The sequence below is a fragment of the Mesocricetus auratus genome, unplaced genomic scaffold (assembly GCF_017639785.1).
Source record: "Mesocricetus auratus isolate SY011 unplaced genomic scaffold, BCM_Maur_2.0 Super-Scaffold_100022, whole genome shotgun sequence".
In the NCBI taxonomy this organism is placed as follows: domain Eukaryota; kingdom Metazoa; phylum Chordata; class Mammalia; order Rodentia; family Cricetidae; genus Mesocricetus; species Mesocricetus auratus.
Genome location: NW_024429203.1, coordinates 19563632 through 19581119, shown reverse-complemented (window position 1 = coordinate 19581119; position 17488 = coordinate 19563632). Strand labels below are relative to the sequence as shown.

Sequence of the window (17488 nt, the reverse complement as noted above, 5' to 3'; positions counted from 1 at the left end):
GGCGGGGCGGGAGCCGCAGCGGGAGCCGGGGCTGCGGAGGTTGCGGGGGCCAGGGGCGCGGCCGCTCAGCAACGCCGGCAGGTGACGGGCAGTCCCCGGCGGGTGGGAAGGGGCCGCGCGGGGCAGGGTGTACCGAGAACTCGGGGACCGGCGCGAGGGAGCCTCAGAGCCTGAGGTCCCGGAGGAAGGACCGCGCCCAGGCAGGGCCGCGATCCCCCAGGCCGCACAGCCTGGTCCCCAGCCCCTTGTCCGGGCCTCCTACCCGCCACCTCCGAACCTTCAAACGGCCCCTGCAGCCGGTCCTGACCCTTAGAAAGACGCGACGGCGCCGAAAACCCCGAGATCCCCATGGGACAGCACCCACCCAGCCTGTTTTCCAAACAGGGCATCTTTGGATCCCTTGTTCAACCTGAGCGGGCCTCCTTGTCCCTCTGCCCCTAGCAGATTTGTCCCCAAGTAGAGACAGAAAGCTGGTGGTTCCTTACTAGATACTGGGGACTGTGCCGGTGCCTTTCTTGTTTACTAAGAAGTGGATTGGTCAGGAATCTCAGAGGCCCAACCGTTGTTTTGTTTTCCCCGTGTTGTTTTGGTCTGGAGTTTTTGTAAGGGGTATTACTAGGGAAATGCAGCCACTTACTGAGAAGGCAGCTCTTTTTCTGTAATCTCTCTCTCTCTCTCTCTCTCTCTCTCTCTCTCTCTCTCTCTCTCTCTCTCTCTCTCTCTCTCTCTCTCTCTCTCTCTCAGAAAATGCAGTTTGGGGAATATTATTTCACTCTTTCCAGTTCTTCCCAAATTTTATCAGTCTGTCAACAACAACTAAATTATTATCATATATAGCCATTGCTTATTTATTACTACCAAGAAACCCTGGGTTCTTATTTAACAAAAGACAGAATGATGGATCTGGATTATCGTATGAAAAGCAATTCTGAAATGAACTATGACTTTTTTTCCTTGCTGAAGTCATAGAGTAAACGCTAGGTCATGCATAGTCTATCAGTGAGCTATACCCCCTAGCCCTGACTTTTTAAGCTTGTTTTTCAAGATTTCAAATACGGTGACCTTTTAAATAAACAAAACTGGTGTTTATGGTGACTTAGATTTTAAATGTCTTCATGCTTGTCTCATTCTAAAAAGTACCATAAGAAGCAAAGCTGTATTAAAACATGGCAGAATGTGATGGATCATGCATATTAATAAGAGACTGCAGGCAAACTCATCTAACATTAGGTGGTGACATATTAGTAAAGAGGGAACTTGAAGTTTGCAGAGAATCACCTCATGTTTGTTTAATATGAACACTACCTTTTGTCTGTTGTGTTAAGACGCTTTCATCTAAAGCATCAGAGTGTGTCCTTGGAAACCCTAGCAACAAGGTCAATATAATAGTAATTCAAAGGAACAGAAATCAGGTCAAGGTATTTAATTAAAAACCAGATTAGCCAAAAGAACATGAACAAAGCAGTCAAAATAAATTTGAGCATAGCTCCAATGGTAAAGGTTTCTGACTCTCTCTGTCTCCTCTCTCTCTCTCTCTCTCTCTCTCTCTCTCTCTCTCTCACACACACACACACACACACACACACACACACACACACACATACACACACTGGGGGTAGGGAAGAGAGAGGGGGAAGAAAGAGAGAGAGAGAGAGAGAGAGAGAGAGAGAGCCTAAAGGCAGTAAGAGAAGAGATGAACCGAAAGAGAAACACTGGGTAGAGATGAAAGGAAATCCAACCCCAACCATCATCTTCCAATCCTGCAGGAACTCAAAGCATTTTTCTGTAAACCATCTCATGGGTCACTATTGTAGCCCCCAGAGACAGTGAGGGTTCACTTGGAATCACATTAAGTAAGGTAGAAGGGACAGACTCTACTAACTCCTAGCTGTCATGCTGGCCATTCTACTTACCTACCCAGCTCTGCTCAAGGACAGAGTCTACTCCCGGTAGGTGGACACCCAGCCTGTGTTTTGAGTCACTAGGCGACAGGATTCACAAACCTTTTGTTGAACAGTTTGACTTTTGTTGTGTTTGTTGTTGTTTCTTTGTTTTTAGATAGGGTCTCGTGCAGCCAAAGCTGGCCTCCCTCCAACACCTGACCTTCCTCCCCTCTCCAAATGCTGAGCTCACCAGGATGCACCGACACGCCTTGTTTATTGAGCATTTTTAACCGTTATTATTACATTGCTGTTGTTGTCTAATGCTGAGCTGAGGCTGATCTCCACAAATTCTACACTCCTGTCTAGCAGCATCCTGAGTAGCAAAAGCCTTTTCTAGATGATGGAGCCGGCTGACGCTGGTCTAGGAATGAAACAGTCTGTGTATTACATTCCGGCTGGGGAAACCATGCTTTTCTCTCCTTTACTTTCTAAATGGTAAACCCTAAACCTGTTTGAGTGCATCTGTGGCTGCTGCTGAACAGGATGTGTACACACACACACACACACACACACACACACCACACTTGGCCTGGGCATTTGAAATAAAGCCACCAAAAGCACTGTTCACAATTAACCATTAGGCTTTGTTCGGCTTGTTTGCAGGGAGCCCTTGGAAGCTGGAAACGGAATCTGCTTCCAAGCAGCCATTTGATTTCCTCAATAAAACCTCATTCGATGACTCAGGCTGCTTATGGGCCCTAAATCAGATGTGTTTCTGCAGAGAGAAAAACAATCATTTTTCCAATAGGCCTTCCTTGCTCATACACTCAAAGGGGTGCATTTAGCAGCCTGGAGATAATGTAACAAGGTTCTCTTGCTCACGCTCACTGACGTTTTTGACAAACATTGCCATTATGATTTCAGTGGCTGCAGAGTAACATAAATATAATTTTTAAGCAACGCTTTTGACAGCCACAATTATACATGTCAGCTAACTGCTCTGTTAACACATGCGCTCCCGTTTGTGTTTCTGTTTTTCAGGATGAGTAAACATAAACCAGTTCCCAAGCTCTCCACTCAGTCTCCTGTCCATCATGCCAGCTTGAGGACCCAACCCTCAGACAGATCCTTCAAGAAAGAAGACGTAAGTCAGATTTCAAAAGACTCCTTAGAATCAGATTCAGAAAGCCTCCCTCAAGAGGTTAGGTCCCAGTCGGAGGTTGAGGACAAAAACATGGAGCCTGACAGCTTAGACGAGGAAAGCCTCAGTGAGACCGAAGAGGAAGTGAACAGAAAAGTAGCCCACGGCGCCAGCAAGGAAGACCTGGGAGCCGGAGGTGGTGTGAACCACAGGTAAGGAACTGGGCTGTGCAAGGTGTGACGCTGACTAGCTTCCAGTGCCTCACCAGGTGCGACAGGGTGGGCTGTCTTAGAGCGCACTGTGCAAAAGCCGTCTCCAAGCAACCAAGGGATGTGGTCCTTGATTTCACCACGTTCTCCCCCGCCTCTTCCTCCTCCTTCTCCTCCTCATCCTCCTCCTGCTCCCCTTCCTCCTCTTCCTTCCCCCCTTCTCCTCTTCCTTCTGTTTTTTCTAGCTTTGCTTTTTCTCAACAGAGTTTCTCTGGCTGCCCTGTCACTTTGTAGACCAGGCTGGCCTCGAACTCACAGAGATCCACCTGTTTCTGCTTCCCAAGCGCTGGGATTAAAGGTGTGTGCTGCAGCCTACCGGCCCTCCTCTTTAATTAAGCAATGCTGTCATCATTGACTGGGTGTAGCAACCTCGAGAACATGCCTAGAGAACCAGGACACCCTTCTGTAGGTCACGAGGCATTAGTAACTCTTCTTGTTACTGTGGCAAACTACCTGGCAGAGGAAGGAGGATTCATCATTTCCATGGTTCCACAGTCTGTCGTGGTGGGGAGACACAGAAGCTGGAGAGACTGGGTCTGTGATGGAGGATGCTCAGGCTGCAGCTTCATGCTTAGAACCAGCAGGAAGTAGAGTCCAGTGGACCCTGCAGTGGGTGTTACCATGGAGGCCAACTTGCAAAGACCTGCTTCTCCTAGCTAGGCCACATTTGCAAAGGTTCTACAACCTCCCAAAGTAGAGCCTTGGCTGTAGAGCCTCTCAAAAGACTTGTCCAGGGTGGACAGTCATGGAGAGGTCTCTAAGAGCCAAAATCAGCACCTCGACCTGAGTCTTTTCCTTCTTCCTCTCCTTCATTTCATTTAAATGAAACTTGTCTTCATATTAGGGAGTCTCAAAAAATCAGATTATTAGATTATTTTAGAGTGATAATCATAAATATAATTTAACCATTTCATTGTTGGGGCTAGAGAGATGGCTCAATGGTTAAGAATCTGTGCTGCTTTTAGAGTTCGGTTCCCAGCACCCACAACTGCCTAGAGCTCTAGCTTCAGGGAATCTTGACACCTCTGGCTTCCAAAGGTGCCTGCATCTAACTGCCCATACCTATACACAGACAGATACACAGAGACGCGTATGTCTAAAAAAGAAAGACACAGTTTCCCTGTGCCCTTCTCATATCCTTCCCCCATCTTCCTCCTTAGAAGTCATCAAAGATTTGCTGGTGTGGCTGTACATCCTCTTTGTCACCTTTTTACCTGTCCGTTTCTTTCATGGGTCCTGTAACTGGTGATGATATGTGCATATGTGTATACATGCAGTATCATTGTTCTCTTTGGTCAACAATATGTCTTTGACATTTCCCTGCTGTGGTTTTGTCTATCTTATAAATAAGGTACGTTGTGTGGAGGTACAGCCTGCCCATTTCCTACCACGAGTTACTCTCTCACTGCTGTGATCACACACTTGACAAGAGGCACCTTGAGAAATAAACACAGTTCCAGGGGTATAGTCTATCCCAGCAGGAAGGCCACAGCAGCAAGGGCTCGAGGCTGCTGGTTTCGTGGCATCCACAGTCAGGAAGCAGGGAGGGGTGAAGGCTCCTTCTTATGTGTCCAGTGGTTAGAATGGGTCTTCTCGTGTCAGTTAACTTAGGAATCCCACACAGCTATACCCAGAGGCGCGTCTCCTACTTGATTCTAGTTCCTGTCAAGCTGACAGCTGACACTGACCGTCACACCCACGGATGAATGTGTTTGGGTTGTTCATCGTCTTGTCTCACAAAGCGTCTGTGCGCATCCTTCCGTGCCTTGTTGGACATGTGAACTCTGTTCTGAAATGTAACCATACGATCTTAGGAGAAGTAATATTTGCCCGCAGTGCCTGTGGGTTCCCAGACCTCATAATTGCCCAGACATCTTAAACCTCTGCACTCTGAAAAGGTAGAACATTCTACTTTTGGTAAATTTTAATTGCTGGTGATCTGTATGTTTTTAGCCAAAGAAGGTCAATTTAGGTATAGTCTTCAGTGGCTGATTAATTTCATTTAAGGAAATAGCATATTTTTCTACACTTGAACTTATGGACTGTGTAATGCTACACAGTATTCCAGTGTCTAGAGATGTTACGGTGTGACTATCTAAGACCATGGCTAGACACCAGCATCCTTGTTGGTTTGTTTTTATTATCAATGTTTATATGTGAAAAAATTGACAGATCTTGGTGACAGAGGTTGAAGGAATAAAGGAAGCCACTCAGTAAGTGTAATAACAGTTACCATGTATAGAACTTCTCCCATGAACCCATCATTGTACTACATGCTTTACATGTGTTACCTCTTGTGGGGTCCTAGTAGGTAGACACTATAGTCAGCCATCTAGAAGGTTGTCAGTGAGGCTTCAAGTAGTTGCTGTAATGCCCACTCATTGTATCTAGTGAGTACGTGAGCAAAACACTCATGGAATCTGACTTGGTTCTCTATGTTTTTAATCCTTCCTCTGATGTGGGAAGTCTGTAGTCTTCATGATAGTAAATGGTAATAGTTTTACTTACAGAAATGAGGACATCAGGGGCTGGAGAGATGGCTCAGTGGATAAGAGCACTAGATGCTCTTCCAGAGGATCCTGAGTTCAATTCCCAGCAACCACATGGTGGCTCACAACCATCTGTAATGAGATCTGGTGCCCTCTTCTGGCCTGCAGGCAGACTTCTGTATACATAATAAATAAATAAATCTTAGTAAATAAACATTTTTTAAAAAACAATGAAATGAGGATTAAGAAAGGATGTCTTTTTATTGTTCTCATGTTTTCTTTTTATGTGTATGAGTGTTTTTGCCTGCATGTATATATGTACATCAATGTGTGAAGTGTCCAGAGAGGTCAGAAGAGGATGACACATCCCCCGGAACTGGGATTAGAGATGGTTGTAAGCTGCCATGTGGGGGCTGGGAATCTTATCTGAGTTCCCTACATGATCAGCAAGGGCTCTTAACCACTGGGTCATCTCTCCAGACCCCAAGTCTGTTGCACTGTGCCAAGTTTTCTTGTGTGACTCCACTGAATAGCCTCATTTTCCCAATTGTTACCTGATTCCTCTTTTTGTCCCATGCTTAGTAGGCACCATAACTTGGTTTTGTTCAAATTGCCCAGGAATTACTTGATTACTACATAATATGTCTCAAAAAAAGAGTCTACTTCCAAAAGTCAAAATTACGGTTAGATGCTTCGTCTTCTGGTTCAGAGGCCCTTAGATAATTCTGTTTTCCTCTGATTGCCCTGCCTTGGCAATGTTTAGTGATAGAGTGTAAACTGCAGGGCAGGGTTAAAATGGGCTACACTTAGTACCAGTTACAATATAGTGCTCCACTCACTGGATGTAAAAGGACCAGTTCCACACTACAAAGGAAACAGAACTGAAGGATTTGTCCAAATAATGTCTCAAAAATGCGATTCAAGTGTGGTCTGGTATTGATCCTTCCTCTGCCTCATATTAGTCATATGGTCCTTTCGTAGGTGTTCTGTCACTCAAATCTAAGTAGTTATGAGCCATGATACAAATAAATTGATCTCAAGCTCTCAACATAAAATTGAAGCAGGCTTTCATTTCTGCAAGGTAGATGGCATTCTGGGGATTGTAGTTCAAAAAAAAATTCAGTCCAAGCCTGGCCTTAAACCAAGACAAACCTTTCCTCTTGCTTTTATAGGCAATAGTTTTAAAAGCTGCCTGACAAATCACTTAGCCCCACACTTGTGTTTTGATGTGACTAGAACCTCCAGAAGTCAAAGGCACAGCTCAGAGTCCATGGATTAGAGAAAACCCTTTACTTAATGGAAATTGGAGCAGCGTTGACAGTAGCGAATGGATCAAGAGCGGAGAGAGGATCTTCACGCGATAATCCTTAAGTCCCACTCCGGAAGGAGCCTCATGACACTTGCACTCACGAAGAAGCAGATCAATGTAATGCCCAGGCTGTCAGAAATAGCCTCTTTAGTCCTGAAGCCTTCTGAAGTCGTGTGCATTTAAAAACAAGAAGGAAACTCAGAAAGCAGCCATCCGAACCTAGCGTATGTGATTAAGAAGGTCTTGCGTATAGGAACATTTATACGATTCTTTCAGTTGTAGAGCTACTTGCTTGGAGCCTCTAGATAGGCTCAGTTTAATTTTTTAAAACTCAGTCCTTAATACGGTGCTAGGGAGTGAACTCGGGACTTGATGCGAGTGAATCTCACATACGAGCCCCTCCTGGAGCATTACCATTAATTACTCTGTAGATGAGAAACTGAGGCTCCAGGGCACGCACAGAGCCTGTAAGCTGTTGGATGGCTCAGCTCAAGCTCTAATTGTGAATGTGTAGCCATGGGTCTAAAATGTCTTCTCATCAAGTACTTACTCAGCACCAAGCCTGATGACTTGAGCTTGATCCCCAGGACCCAGGCAGGAGGAGGAAAGAACTGGCTCCCACACGTTGTTCTCTGACGGTCACAAGTGCAGAGGTGTGCACCCACCACACATAAAGTGAGTGAGCCAATGCAGTAAAATGAAATACGTGATCATGGACTCCACTTTACTAACAAGTAAAGCATCACAGAGAGGGCTGTTGAGGTGACTCAGCAGGTATAAAGGCATCTGCTACCAAGCCTGAGGACCTGAGTTTGACATCTCTGGACCCACTTGGGGGAAGGAGAGAACAAACTCCCAAAAGCTGGCCTCTGGATACCTGCACTGATACCACAGTATCAGTACGCAAAGGGTTTGTGTCCCGTCTAAGGCTGCACCGTGAGCTAGGTAGGAATTAACGGGAGGCAGGTATCGTGGCGAGCCATTGCTAGTTAAGCATCCAAGAACTGTTGGAAGGGGTGGGAGATTGACTTGGTAATAATCAACTTTTTTTTTAGCTGTAGGATACATTTCTCCCCCTTCTCTTGGGTGCTTTAAAGTATGTTGCTTCTAGTGATAATAAACAGTCAGGGAAAGTATTGAATGATGAATTCTGGGGCTTGAAGGAGGGATATTGAAGTGTCAAAACAAACATGGTCGGTAAAGAAAACCTTAGTGATGATCAAATATCGGGAGTTTCCTTCCCTCCCAATTTTCTCCAGCTGTTTTCTAGAGGTTGGGAAATAAAAATTTAAGTTGAGACTAGACTCCTTCCTGTTCCGTATAAGGGTTGTGGATTTTTTTTCAGCAGTTGGGAACATAAGAAAGACATTTAAAACTGGTTCTAATGTTCTAGGGATAGGAAGACCATTCCAGAAGGTTCAGGGAATTAACTTTCATTCCATATTGTCTGTTGACAGGTAAACTTCCCATTCAAGGCCATTGGTTGGCCAATCTCTTTATATTTGTTAACCTGAGTACCATGTTCTAGGAGTCTAAATGATCTGCGAGGGATAGCAGCTAAAACCTTGTTTCTTTCGGGCCATGTGGGAAATAGTTATATCAGAGTGGTACTTTTGTTATTGTTGCTGTAGGCATTAGCTGTTTCCTCTTTACATTCATTCATTGGCTCACTAGCTTCTTCTTAGTTAAACCCTGATGCCTTCCTCAGAGGAGGTGTGGTGCCATCATGACAGGTGGACTGTCATAGAGGGAGGAAGGACTGTGTGGGAGCATGGATTGTGTCTATTAAAGACCAAGCTCCCGCCAGAACTGCTGAAGCTGCAGAGGCTCATGGGGACTCTCCACTGTCACCCCCAGGGAGATCCGCTAGTTCCTTACTCATTTATTTCAAAACTGGGGTATGTTTCTGTGCTCAGGCAAGTAAAAGTCAGTTTTAAAAAACCTAGAAAGTATAATTTATTTCCTACAATCTTATGAGTTAATTGAGATTATTGTAAGTTACTAAAGGGATAGTTCTGTTTATGACCTATTTCCACATCCTCACAAATTGAAAAATATAGAAAACTTTGATTAATGGCATTAAAGGAACCCTGCTTCCTGAGGTCCTTAGCCCAACAACTGACCCACCCGACTGGACTGACTGTTTTGTTTTGAGTAGCTTGGAATGTTAGGTTCATGCCCAGACCAGCAGTAGACTCCCTTGACCAGGAGAAGGCTTTCCTTGATGGGATTCAGTAGAACGCTGATCAGGACTACTGTAACAATATGGCATTTCTTGTGATGGTGTAGCTTCGTTCTGTATAACTGGCATCTCAGTAGAAACAAGGACCTAGGACTTCACATTGAGATTACTAGCACATGCTGTTTAGATAATTTATTTTCCCTTTATTCATAGGTTCGCCTTGAATTGAAATTAGTTCTAGCTATAACTTAGGAGAAATGCCTGGTGTAACAGTCACAAATCTGTTGTTGAAGCCCAGTGTGTTGGTGCACACCTTTAACCCCAGCACTTGGGAGCAAGAGGCAGGTGGATCTCTGTGAGTTCAAGACCAGCCTGATCTATATAACGAGTGCTAGGATGACAGCCAGGGATACATGGAGAGGCCCTGTCTCAAAAAACAAAAACAACAACAACAAAAACAGCAACAAAGGAACACAAATCTGGTTTTGGGGGGGAAAGAAGGGATTTGGGTCAAAATTATCTAAATGTAGTTGCTGTAAGCAAAATTCACTGGCAATTAACCCCCTTCATTTGAATATGTTTCTATATACAGGTTTTACCTTCAGTTCATTAAGCTATTCTTTTTCTATTAAAATGTTGATTTTTTGTTTGTTTGTTTTTTAGACAGGGTTTCTCTGTATTGTTTTGGAGCCTGTCCTGGAACTAGCCCAGTAGACAAGGCTGGCCTCGAACTCACATAGATCCTCCTGCCTCTGCCTCCCGTGTGCTGGGATTAAAGGTGTTCACTACCAACATCAGCTAAAATGTTGAATTATTTAAGTAGAATGAATGCCTCCAATAAATGAAAATGTATGGGTTACAAATAGTCTCCACAAAGTGTGTCTGCGGAATCTTTTTATTTCATACATGCAAAGGTGACTTTTTAATCTTTTGGGTTTGTTGCATTTTGTTTCCTTACAAGCTATTGATGAGAAAAGCAAGGCAAGGCAGGATTTAGGAACCCTTGGAAACAATTGTGTTTTGTGGTCCCTTTAAAGAGCATAACAAACTCTACACTTAAACAAAAATTGAATTTGCTGCTCGTGTGCATAAAAGATTTAATGGCATATAAATTGGGAATAATTATTCTGTTTCAAAGGATTAAATGAAACCTAAATCAGTAATAATATGTGCAGTTTCAATCTAACTGCCTGCTTAACATAAAGTGGCAAATAAGCAACTGCTAACTGACGATGAGTTTCGCTTTTATTCCCCTCCTCAACAGGCAAAATGGGCAGTTATTGAATATTTTATTGTGAGTGCAAAGGACGTTAATTGAACTAGAAACATGCTCTAATTTTAGTAATTTTTTGATTGAATACAAACGGAGTATGAGGCTCTTCATTAAATGGAGATTTGATTTTATTTTGTTTGAAGTTATCACAGCACGGGCTCAAACATGGTCCATTAAAGGCAGCAAAGACCCCACAGAATGCATGTGAAATGCCCGCCACCTCTCTCCCCTCTGCATCCATTTCTAACCCAAGCCCCTGAAGAGGAGCCCCGACATCTGTTGTCTGAAGGGTAACAAAGGAGTAGTGTGCCCGTTGTCAATGTGACCTTCCTGTCGGGGAAGAGGTGCATGTTTTGTGTGCAGATGATTGCCCGTGAAAGAGCACTTCACACTCATTTTGTCCCTGCGTGTTGACCCAGACTGCAAAACACAATTGGGCTCCTTAGCACACGAGCTCCGTACAATGGGGTCCTTTAGTATCATGTTCTGTTTCAACAATTCGGTTTGTTTCTGGGAAGCATTACAGGTTTTCATGCGCATGGTTTTGAAAGGGGAAAAAAAGCTTCCCATTAGTTTTAACATGTCTTCCATTTGAAACGGGCAAGGGGATGTCTGGAGACAGCCATTGCCGGTATACACGGCGCTGTGTGGTGAAAGCGGTTGTGGGAACCTTGGTTGATGTCCTTTTATTTGTGTGTAATGCACACTTGCCTTGGTGCTTCCTTTTGACAATGGGTTCAGAATTCAGAAACATGTTTCTCAGCAGCTCGTCTCCTCTCGCTTGTTCCCAGTCTCTTTGGTATTGTCTAGTTTCTGCTTAAAACATCAAGCTCTGCAGGCCTGATGAGCCTCCAAGATGCATTTCTTTAGCGAAAGGCAATCTGTTAGTGCCTCAAAATTACGGGTTTTCTGGAAGGTACAAAAATTTAGCTCTCTGACTAGTATCTCCCTCCTCGAGTTTTAGTGGCTGTTAAAATTCTTGTGGATTCACTGATATTTCTTAATCCCATTCCCTAAATTATAGTTCAGATGTTTCCCACAGAACCTAAATTGTGACTAAAATATGGATTTTTTTTTAAATGGGTGTTATGTCTTTCAGGCCACTAGGGCACCACTTAGAGCCTCATGCCCTTAAAATATCTTAAGCCCTGGGGGGAGAAGGATCCCTTGAGCTCCATCAGGAGGAAGCGTAGTACACAACAACTTTATGTCCTGGAGACTGAGTGCAGTTGGCAGCGAGCTAACCCGGTGACAGAGCTCATGGCTGTGTTCTCCAGGCTGCCGTTGGTTCCATCGTTGCTCAGTGCCAGGCACAGAAGGTAAACAGGCATTTACAAAGTAACCAGCGGCACCAGAAGTGGAGGACTGGTGATTCCGTTCCAGGGCTGTTGTCCTTGCCGCACTCACCTGTAGCTTCTCCCAGAACCAGAAAGCTCCACGCCATCATGCAGAGAAAGAAGGCATCACGCTTACAGGTGACTGTCGCCGTCACTGTGTGATGCTGATTCAATGCCCTGAGCTGCCAGAGTGCTTCCGGTGTAATCACAGGGTAAAAAGAGGAAGCAAAAGCTCCAGGAGTCTAAAGGGTGTGGCTCCAGTGACTTAGAGTCCCCGTAAGGCCCCATCTCCTAAGGCTTCAACCACTTCTCAGTACTGTCACAAGCTGGAGACCAAACCCTCACCACATGAACCTCTCTGGGGCATTTAAAATCCTAACTACAGCAGCTACCTTATTAAGAAAAAGAATACCAGATGTTACTCAGTTATACCAGAAAGTAAGTTACTTATCTTAGGTTCCCAGGATGACAAGGTTGGAGTGGGTTTTGAGATATTATTGAACAACTGAATATGGGTCTCCCTGGAACTAGAGTTACAGGTGGTTATGAGCCATTGTGTGGGTCCTAGGAACTGAACCCCAGGTCCTTTGTAGGAATAGCAAGTGCTCTTAGCCATTGAGTCATCCCTCCAGCCCAGGGATATCCAATTTGGTCACCAAGAAGATGATTCTAAATGCCTTCAAAAGAATGTGTGTGTAAGGCTGACCTGAAGCTCATCCCTTTGGCTATCCCTAATTGTCTACTAGTCTTCTCTCTGTAATTAAGCACTCAGATAATTTAGTTAAGCCCAAACTCTTCCAGAGTTACGAGGTCCTTGCACATCCAACCTCTGGTTAACTTGAACTCCGAGCCTCAGCCTTCCTCCTCTCTGCTGCCGCTTCTCTGCAGAGCATCTGTTCTTGAGAAGCAACGCCGCTCTCCACCCCCCCACACACTCTTCTTTCCAGTTGTTTCTCTCAGCCTGGTGCCTATTTCCTTAGCCTTAGGGCAGGGCCACATCTTCCCGCAGAAAGCTCTCCCCAGCCTCCTGAGAAACAAGCACTGGTCCCTCCTGAATCCAGGTGGCCCTGTAGTCCCCACCGGAGCAAGCATCACTCCACAGTGTTCATTGTTGGCTTTGTTTCCCCAACGCTGTGCTACTTAACCAGTGTGTCTCCCCAGCCTACTGAGTATTCAGGAAACACTTGTCAATCCAATCAGTGAGCTAATGAGTACAAGAATAAAGTTAAATTCAGTCTTTCCCTGTTGCACCCTTCCCCCATGGGGGTTCTGCTGACCGCTTGTTACTAGGAGCTTTTAGCTAAACACTTCTCATCCCTAGTAAGGCCTACATGTATGTTCCTGTTTTTCGTCCATCCTTTGTCTAAACGATAATACCTGTTTTTGGCCCACCCTTTGCCAGAGGGCCCTGGGAATATAGGCTTCTACCTTAGGGATTTTCCACCATGCCTGCCTTTGGTATTTAAGGCTCCACCCTTGTAAGAATAAACGCCATTCTCCTTGTAAGAATGAGCTGCTGTCTTTGTCTTCATTTTACATCCTTAGCCCTGAGCCTCGGATCGTTTTGAAGTATGGTAGCGCCCTAGCCGTGAACACACTGGAGGCCCCCTACATTTCCCCTTCAGTAAACCACAGATGCTTGTTTGTTTTTTAGAAGTGTATTTGCTTGAAGAAGCTTGGAGCTTTCTTCTCCATGAAAACAACTGCAACTGAACCTTAGGTCACTTAGTATAAGATAAACCCTAAACTCATTCACTAATTTGCCCCAGTGCAAGAAGTGTCTCCATGTTAAGATTTTAATCATGTTGCTACTTTTGTGTTGGAGTATTTATGGAGATCCAGTTATTTATTCTAGAAGCATTTAACTCGCATGTCCTAAGAGCACTGTCTGGACTAAGGCAGAGATTAGGGAAAGAAGGCATACCACAGTTCCTGAAGCCCAGGACATTATTTAGGCAAGAACACCCTTATGAGCATGTGTGCAGAACACTTTAAGATACATGGCTTCATGCATCTTTAGTCAGTCATGAGAAGTGGAAGAAATACAACAGCCCTATTTGAGACAAACTACCTCGAAAATGAAAGGTGTCCAAATACAGATGTTTGTAAGACAGACAACCCACAGGAGGGACGTACCCATCATGGCCCTAACAGGCCATCTTGTGGTGTCGCTGTGGGAGAAACAGTGAAGTCTCACTTCCTCAGAGATGAGTCATTGTCCTCTGGAGTTTTGTTGGGGAAGAGCCTGTCTAGGAAAAGTAAAAGTCACCTACATCCAAATGTTTTTCACCTTCTTAGGACAGCTGAAAAACTTGCAATGAAAACTTAGTAAAGCCAACAAGTGTTGACTTCTTGTCCAGTTTTTGCTTTACATTGAATCAAAGAAATCTAGGTCCACATTAAGATGGGTAAATTAGCATTATAGAGACCATTACTTTGTTTACCCAGCATAAAATTACATCCTCTGTAAATGGGAATATCAAATAGCATAAAAAGCTGGGTGATTTACATTCTCTTTTTGATTAGAGGACAGTATCCACTGTCCTCAGCAAGGGAAAAATCTCTCCCATTTAGCTTCTGAAGATCAAAGAGGCCATTAAATATGCCATATTACCAGCTTTCTTTATTTTTTCTTCTTTTTCAGTTAAGGCTAGAGGGCTACTTTACAAATTGAGACTGTCATGGGCAGAAGGAAGTACTTTGTTTGGGGTCTCATTGACTTCCCTTAGACAGGACCCTGTGCTTAACCTTAATTAAGTGAGACTGTCCTAGAACTTGAGGCCCATGCTGGCCTGTCCCCTGAGGTTCCTGTGCATGTCCCTGACAATCAAGACATTCTGAGTCACAGTCTAAGTCTAAGCCTTGTGGATTTTTCTGTGGAACATTGGATAAAAATCTATGGATAAGAGGAAGGGAAAACCAAAATTCCTGAAAAGAAAGACAAGCCTGAGTCGACATGAAATTGAGATTAAAAACCCGGCTTTCCTCCTGAGAGGAGAAATTCAAGGCGACATTATGTACTTCCCTTCCTAGAGAGAAATATCAGATAAGCATCTAACCAGCTAAGGCATAAATTGTTAAGTTTTCCCTTTCTTTCTTTTCCTTCCCCCAGCCTCTCTTGCTTCCTTTTTTTTTTTTTTTTTTTTTTTTTTTTGGACAGGATTTCATGTAGCCCAGGCTGACCTTCAGTGAACCTTTTAATCAAGGATGACCTTGAACATCTGATTCTCCCACCACCTCCACCCAGTGCTGTGGGACTTCGAGGGTGCACACCACCATGGTAGTGCTGGGACTGCGAGGGTGCGCACCACCATGCCTAGTGCTGGGAGTAGATTTCGAGGCGAGCACTCTGTCGACCGAGCTGCAAGGCTAGATGACCAGTGTGAATTGTACTTATCTTCAGCAGGAGACACAGCAGACTGTCATTGCTCTACATAAGTAATAGGACTCTTGGAACCCCAGAGGCATGCTGGTTTAGCATTGCAGACATTTCATTTTCGTCTGTTTCCTTGCTTTTAGGATTTAGTTGGTGTCCATTTTTACTACAGAGTTCAATGAACTTGGGTAATCAGACCTTTTCTGGGGTTCTAATTTGAGTCTTAGCTGTACCTTTGTCATCTAGACAGTGAAAGGGAAATGAGAGGACAGAATCTGAGATTAAGTTTAAATAAAATGATGAAGTGAATAGAATGAGTGAGTTTGTGTGTGTGTGTGTGTGTGTGTGTGTGTGTGTGTGTGTGTCCCACTAAGTCAGTTTGTGCATTAAAGTCAGATCTTGGACCCACTGTCAGTGGCCTCATATATTGTCCCAGTAACACCATTGTCACCTATATTAAGGGAGTCTAGTTTGGTCTTATGCGGATTCCCCATTTGTCAGACCTGAGTCAGTGATCTCTCACTAGCTTGAGTCAGCTGATTCTGTGGGTTTCCCCATCATGGTCTTAACTCCCTTGTTTATATTATCTTCCCTCCCTCAATTTGATTGTACTCCATCCAGGAAGTTGGCCCATTGGTTAGTTGTGGATTTCTATATCTGCTTCCATCTTTTTCTGGAAGAGGGTTCAGGCTTCTCTGGGTTATGGATTGTAGGCTGAGTATCTTTTGCTTTATGTCTGGTATCCACTTAGGAGTGAGTACATACTATATTCATCTTTCTGGTTTTGGGTTACCTCACTTAGGATTTTTTTTTTAGTTCTGTCCATTTGCCTGCAAATTTTAGGATGTCATTGTTTCTTACTATTGAGCAGTGCTCTGTTGTGTAAATATATCACATTTTCTTTATCCATTCTTCAGTTGAGGGGCATCTAGGCTGTTTCCAAGATCTGGCTATTACAAATAATGTTGCTATGAACATAGTTGAGCAAATATCCTTGTGGTGTGAATGTGCCTCCTTGGGGTATATGCCCAACAGTGGTATTGCAGGGTCTTGAGGTAGGTTGATCCCTAATTCTCTGAGAAATCACCATACTGGTTTCCACAGTGGCTGTACACGTTTGGGCACTCCCACCAGCAATGGAAGAATGTTCCCCTTTCTCCACATCCTCTCCAGCATAAACTGTCATTGGTGTTTTTTATTTTAGCCATTCTGATCGGTGTAAGATGGAATCTCAGAATGGTTTGCTTTGCATTTCCCTGATGACTAAGGATGCTGAGCATTTCCTTCCGTGTCTTTCTGCCATTTGAGATGGTTCTGTCGAGAATTCTCTATTTAGATCTGTGTCCCATTTTTTATTTGGATTATCTGGTAATTTGATGTCTAGTTTCTTGAGTTCTTTGTATATGTTGGAGATCAATCCTCTGTCAGATGTGGGGTTGGTGAGGAGCTTTTCCCATTCTGTAGGGAGTCATTGTGTGAACTTTTTAGTGGGTCTGTCTCAGTTGGGGACAGTCCCTTAAGGGCAAACCCCTGGGGATTTACCTGAGTTAAGTACTTCTCATTTCTTCTCTGCTTTGGACAGCCGGCATGATGTAGAAGACCAATATTCAGATCTCCGATATGATCCCAATTGGAAGAATAAGAAAGCAGAAGTGCAGCCATTGGTTGTGGAAGCCTTGCCGGGGTCTGCGGATAGCTCTGCAGAAAGCTTGCTTCTGGCTCCGCTCTACCCTTCCAGGGAGCCGTCAATGGGACTCTCGGCAGGCAAAGGCAAAGAGAAGCCAAGTCCTCAGAGCGAAGCCTCCTTACTTGGAAGCGAGTTCCTAAGCCCAAACTATGAGTGTGGCACCCGTCAAAATGAGTCCTTTTCAGATCTAAGTGATAGTGACCAGGAGAAGTCAAGCAACCTCTCTCAGTACCTGAAGAGCTCAAGTTCACACAATGAAGTTTTCCTGCCGGGATCACGGGGGCCCCGGAGAAGGAAGGCCAAACAATATTTTGTGGAAAAAAACAAGCTGACTTTGGGATTGCCGGCTCCTAAACTAGACTCTTACCTTCAACTTCACAATAAAAAAAGAGGAGAGACCCGCCTCGAACAGGTATGTAGTGGGGCTTGAGCATCCCTTCTAAGTTGCCCTGGGATTTGTGTGAGACATTCAAAGGCCCATGAAATTTTTTAATGTTTATTTTATGTGTAGGAGTGTTTTGCCTATATGTATATCTGTACCG

The 17488-nt window shown here is 44.3% G+C and overlaps 1 protein-coding gene across 1 annotated transcript in view; it reads left to right on the top strand.

Moving 5' to 3' along the window:
- Jhy (junctional cadherin complex regulator) overlaps positions 1 to 17488 on the top strand; it is a 59203-nt gene continuing 41715 nt past the window's right edge. Inside the window, exons 1-3 of the mRNA XM_040730136.1 lie at positions 1 to 81; positions 2925 to 3236; positions 16842 to 17358. Coding sequence (XP_040586070.1) covers positions 2926 to 3236; positions 16842 to 17358 — 828 coding nt within the window. The 5' untranslated portion in view covers positions 1 to 81; position 2925. The remainder of the gene's footprint in view (positions 82 to 2924; positions 3237 to 16841; positions 17359 to 17488) is intronic.